At 38.3% G+C, this 6000-nt stretch overlaps 1 protein-coding gene across 4 annotated transcripts in view; it reads right to left on the reverse strand.

Annotated features, from left to right (window-relative positions):
- LOC133474948 (netrin receptor UNC5C-like) overlaps positions 1–6000 on the reverse strand; it is a 298998-nt gene that overhangs the window by 7504 nt on the left and 285494 nt on the right. For all 4 annotated transcript variants that reach the window (XM_061767144.1, XM_061767142.1, XM_061767143.1 and 1 more), the window contains one exon: positions 21–170. In XM_061767144.1, coding sequence (XP_061623128.1) covers positions 21–170 — 150 coding nt within the window. The remainder of the gene's footprint in view (positions 1–20; positions 171–6000) is intronic.

The following is a 6000-nucleotide window of genomic DNA, read 5'->3' on the forward strand; positions in this document are numbered from 1 at the left end:
TTTTCCCCCCACTGGTTCACCTGATACTTGGCAATGAGTTTGCTCTTCCAGTGCGGGTGCGGCACGTCGTGGACGGATAGTCTCAGGTTGTGTGTGCTGTCCTTAAAGTTGAGGGTCTTGGGCTCGTCCAGGAGCTTGCCTCCCATTTGCGTCTCCATCTGAAGAACCTCCTGCAAAGGATAACAGCCAGATATCAACTACGGTATTGGTTCTCAAACCTTTTACACCAAGTTAGTCCCACCTAAAAAATATAGTACGCCACCATAATGATCGACATTGAAATGAAGTAGTAAGACAAAGTTTGATTCCTGTAATATTATGCGCTGTTGTACGGAAGCATATTGCATTCACTTGGATAAAAAAAACTCCTGTTTTTCTGAGTAATTTTTTTGAGGGCTTTGTTTTTCTGACTATTTTTTTTTCTGTTTTTCTGACTAATTTTTTCCCCACCAGTTATCGGGACAGATCGAACTCACTTGCGAGAACCTGCGAACTGCAAGTGACTCTTTGCGGACTCACTTATGGCGGATTACTGCTGGGCCGGGATTGTGGTACATATGCCGGTGAAGCCGATTCCGGCGCCTCAGTTGCACATCATGCGGGTCCAGTATTTTCATCAGTCTCCTGATCGTCTCTTGAGTCACCACGTAGCCAGCCTGAATGCATTTTAAATGCATCATCTTGTATCCATGGAGCATACCATATGTGTCCAACTGATTCTGGACAAACATTGCTGTATCTAACAGATCTGAATGGGCTTTCCTCCTGAACAAACGCAAAGTCCGCAGGTGCCTGCGTAATGTCGACAAACTAATAACAATACCATCTATGGGACTCAAAGACAGGAGTGTCTCCAGTGTATTAAACCCATATCAAAATAAAACTTGATCAAACTAAATAAGCCGGTCATGTTGCTTACTACGGAGTCCGCAAAGAGTCACTTGCAGTTCGCAGGTTCTCGCAAGTGAGTTTGATGTGTGAAAAAACAGGTGGAAAAAAATTGGTCAGAAAAACAGGTGGAAAAAAATTGGTCCGAAAAACAGAAAGAAATAGTCAGAAAAACAGGTGGGAAAAAATTGTCAGAAAAACAGAAAAAAATACTCAGAAAAACAGAAAGAAATTATTCAAAAAAACAAAGCCCTCAAAAAAATTACTCAGAAAAACAGGATTTTTTTTTTAATCCAACTGAACGCAATACGCTTCCGTACTGTTGAACATCATGCTTAAATAAAGGAAAATCTAAATGTGTACTTAAATGATTCAGTTAAAATACATTACAAATAAAAAGGTTCCATAAAATATTGTACCTAAGTAAACATTTCAAAACAAAACACTTCTAAAAGATTAAGATTACTGTACTGAAACATTGAATACAACTCAACTGTACTTAACGTGCTGCACTATTAAAAACAAATAAACAAACCAAAAAATTATTCACTGTAACATAATGCACAGTTTGAACATTTAATTCAGTGATTCTTTTGAATACCACAAGAGGGAGCCTGTGTACTAGTGTGTTTGACCTTTTACATTTTGAGAATAACTGAAATACCATATTCATTGACATGCATTACGATGGATGACTTCATCTCAATCTTAATCTTAATCTGTAGTTTGACTTTATTTTATTATAAAGTGGTTAAAGATTCTAAATTATGACCAGCTCTGTTCTTCAATCTGGCCCATCTTGTACTTATATCATCATGAGTCCTGTAATGTTTGTTGCAGTCATTTTACAGTTTTTCCACCTAAAACTTGGTTCGTAAAAATTTATTTATCTAAATTACAAATGTCATTAAATAATAAGTTAACTGACTTATTAAAAAAAGATTGAAAAAAATAAAATGATGAAATAAAATCAATTGAATATTAGAATTTTGTGAACCATAAAAAAACAAAAAAAACATTATCATAAGTCTGGTTATTTGTATCTCAAGGCACCACTGTACTCTCATAAGAGTTAAGAGTGTTAAAATGTTAGTATATAGGAACAAAAGCATGTATTTCATAATTTTGGGTATGGAAGACAAAGGAATATAGCAACCCCTCACCAGTGAAATACACAGTAATTGTCACGCCCTAAAAAGGACAGAAATTGCCTGTAGATGGCACAAGATGAAGCCAAAGCCCTGCTTTTCTAAGAAACAGGGCTTTGGTGCCATCCATCTTGTGTGCATCTTCGGGTGTTTCAGTCAGAGCATGCCAAAAACAGCAAATAGGTGAGTTTTCAGCGAATAACCAAGGATGGGTTCCGGAAGAAAAAGCAAACTGCGAATAATTGGGGAAACACTGCACAAAAATACACTTTTGGTTGCTCCCTGGTGAAGCAGCATGTGGCTCTACTTTTGACCACCCTCAGCAATTGTGCGCTTGAGAGATATGGGACATGTCGGTGTTTTAGTACAACTGGGATTAGCGGCCGCGGCGCTCGCCGGGACACTTTGTGTACTGCGCTCGGTGCGCGCGTTTGCGCTGTACAATTTCTCCAATCTCACAAGATTCAAAGTAAAAAGCCAACTCGTATGTAATATGCTAAACTGCCTATCTCTTCGAGTTGTTTTTAATTGTAGAATGGCTTGTTTGAAATGCTAACCACACTGTGTTACCGTGTGTGTGTGCGTGCGCGCGTTGCTACTCGACTTGATCACTTCATGCATAAATTAGCGGCGTTAAGCTCCCCCGTATCAGATGCTCCCTCCGGTGCTTTTGAATATGTTTAAACTCTAAAGCGTCAGCGAGTTTGACATTGCTTGACCCGGTTTTGTTTATCGTCGCGAAGAAGAAGACGCTGCACACTCAAAAGCTTTAATATGTCGGACTTCAAATGCAAATGAAAACAATAAAGCATGAGGGATTCTTCTTAAGATGACTCCAGGCTTGGAGATGGAGGCCGTTTTGAGCAGACAAATGCTCAATGTAGTACCACCAAAGCGATACAGATACTGTACTGTATATCCTATTATATACAGTGTATACAGCGGTACTTGGACTTGTCACTTTTGAATCCGCTGTGTCCAGAACTTCATGTGAAAACAGATCGGTGGACTTTTGTGTATGCTGCACTAACGACCTTAATTAAAGGCTGATGACATGATGGTTTGAAGCCGAACTTTCTAGATTTTTGTTTTCTTTATGGCTGGTGTCTTCGGACAAAAGTCAAATGCATGTACATCTTTTATTTACAGAAATATGATATGATATACGTAAACATGAACGAAGCCTAAACATGGGCTATCGTCATCTTCGGTTATGGTGGTCCTGAAGTGCAAAACACAACAGCAAATAACTAAACACAATGGCAAATTAAAAACACAACATTTCCCCCATTGTTTCTGTGCAAATAGTGAGTACTTCCGCAAAATATACACATTTATTCAGTATTATCTTGTTGCAAATGTCATTACAAATCATATGAGTAATCTGAAACACTATAACATCTAATAATCTATAGCAAGAAATTATTTCTTTAATGTGGAAACCACACTGCAGGACAAGTGCAAAGGTATGGGCCCATATTGATTTCCTTCCTTGTTACCTCGTTTCCTGGTTTCCTTCCTTCCTTGTTTCATTTCCTCGTTTCCTTGCTTGTTTCCTCGTTTACTTGTTTCCTCGTTTCGTTGTTTCCTAGTTTCCTTGTTTAGTTTCCTTGTTTCCTCGTTTCCTATTTCCTTGTTTCATTTCCTCATTTCCTCAAATCCTCGTTTCCTTGTTTAGTTTCCTTGTTTCCTCATTTCCTCGTTTCCTATTTCCTTGTTTCATTTCCTCGTTTCCTTGTTTCCTCGTTTCCTTGGTTCCTCATTTCCTTGCTTCCTCATTTCATTGCTTCCTCGTTTCTTTGTTTCCTCATTTACTTGTTTCCTCGTTTCCTTATGTCCTCATTTCCTTGTTTCGTTTACTCGTTTCCTTGTTTCCTCATTTCCTTGTTTCCTGTTTCCTTCCTTTTTTCCTCGTTTCCCTGTTTCGTTTCCTTGTTTCCTCGTTTCCTTGTTTCCTCGTTTCCATATTTCCTCGTTTCCTTGTTTCATTTCCTCATTTCCTTGTTTCCGCCATTCCTACTTTCCTGTTTCCTTGTTTCCTCGTTTCCTTGTTTCCTTCCTTCCTTGTTCTCTCATTTCCTTGTTTCCTTATTTCCTTCCTTCCTTGTTTCCTCGTTTCCTTATTTCTTTTTCCACATTTCCTTGCTTCCTCGTTTCCTTTTTCCTTGTTTTCTTGTTTCCAATTTCCTCAGTTCCGTGTTTCCTTGTTACCTCGTTTCCTTGTTTCCTCATTTCCCAGTTTCCTACTTTCCTGTTTCCTTGTTCCGTTTCCTCATTTCCTTGTTTCCTAGTTTTCTTCGTTTCCTTGTTCCCTCGTTTCCTTGTTTCCTTGTTTTGTTTCCTCATTTCCTTGTTTCTTCGTTTCCTGTTCCCTTGTTTCCTAGTTTCCTCGTTCCCTTGTTTCCTCGATTCCTCATTCCCTCATTTCCTTGTTTCGTTTCCTAGTTTCCTCATTTCCTTGTTTCCTCATTTCCTCGTTTCGTTTCCTCGTTTGCTTTTTTCCTGTTTCCTCATTTCCTTGTTTCCTCATTTCCTGGTTTCCTTGTTTCCTGTTTCCTATTTTCGTTTCCTCATTTCCTTGTTTCTTCGTTTCCTTCTTCCCTCGTTTCCTTGTTTCGTTTCCTCGTTTCCTTATATCTTCGTTTCCTTGTTTCCTTGCTTTCTCGTTTCCTCATTTCCTTGTTTCATAGTTTCCTTCCTTCCGTTCCCTCGTTCCCTCGTTTCCTTGTTAAATCAGGATGGCCAAGCAGTCAAAGGCGCTGTGTTCAGGTCGCAGTCACCCCTGGAGGCGTGGGTTCAAATCCCACTTCTGACAGTTTTCCTTTCCCGTGGCCCAATGGTTAAGATCATCGCCTGCCACCGTGGGGGCAGGTTCAAGACTCCGACCAGACCATCTGCCAACATCCCCCGGACTCACGGCCGTGGTGTCCTTGAGCAAGACACCCCGAAATGCTTCAGCTGCAACCCTGCTCCAGTGTGTTCCACTAACGTGTGTGTTCACTGTGATGTGTAAAATGCAGAGAACAAATTTCACGTGCATGCATGCATGTTCATGACAATAAAAGGTGGTTCTTCTTCCTTCCCAGTTTCCTTGTTTCATTTTGTTGTTTCCTAGTTTCCTCGTTTCCTTGTTTCCTAGTTTCCATTTTGATTTTTTAAAATATTTTTTATATTATATATTTTTATATATTTTTTACTTCTCAGATATTAGTTGTTTCATTTCCTAGTTTCCTCATTTCGTTGTTTCCTTGTTTCATTGTTTCCTCGTTTTCTCGTTTCTTAGTTTCCTTTTTTTATTTTGTAAAATATTTTTTATATTTTAGATATTATATTTATATATCTTTTTTTACTTTAAAAAAAATATATATATTTTTTACTTCTCAGATAGTTGTTTCATTTCCTAGTTTCCTCATTTCGTTGTTTCCTTGTTTCCTCGTTTTCTCTTTTCTTAGTTTCCTTTTTTATTTTTTTATATTTTATATATTATTATATTTATATATATTTTTTTACTTCTCAGATATTAGTTGTTTCGTTTCCTAGTTTTCTCACTTCCTTGTTTACGAGTGTCCTCGTTTCGCTTCCTTGTTTCCTAGTTTCGTTTCCTTGTTTCCTCGTTTCCTTGTTTCCTAGTTCCTCGTTTCTTCGTTTCCTAGTTTCGTTTCCTTGTTTCCTCGTTTCCTAGTTTCCTAGTTTCGTTTCCTTGTTTCCTCATTTCCTAGTTTCGTTTCCCTCGTTTCCTAGTTTCGTTTCCTCGTTTCCTTGTTTCCTCGTTTCCTAGTTTCGTTTCCTAGTTTCGTTTCCTTGTTTCCTAGTTTCGTTTCCTCGTTTCCTTGTTTCCTTGTTTCCTTGTTTCCTCGTTTCGTTTCCTCGTTTTGTTTTTTATTTGTTTTATTTTTATCTTTTATATATTTTTTTACTTCTCAGATATTAGTTGTTTCGTTTCCTTGTTTCCTCGTTTCGTTTC

The sequence above is a fragment of the Phyllopteryx taeniolatus genome, chromosome 3, assembly GCF_024500385.1.
Source record: "Phyllopteryx taeniolatus isolate TA_2022b chromosome 3, UOR_Ptae_1.2, whole genome shotgun sequence".
Lineage (NCBI taxonomy): Eukaryota > Metazoa > Chordata > Actinopteri > Syngnathiformes > Syngnathidae > Phyllopteryx > Phyllopteryx taeniolatus.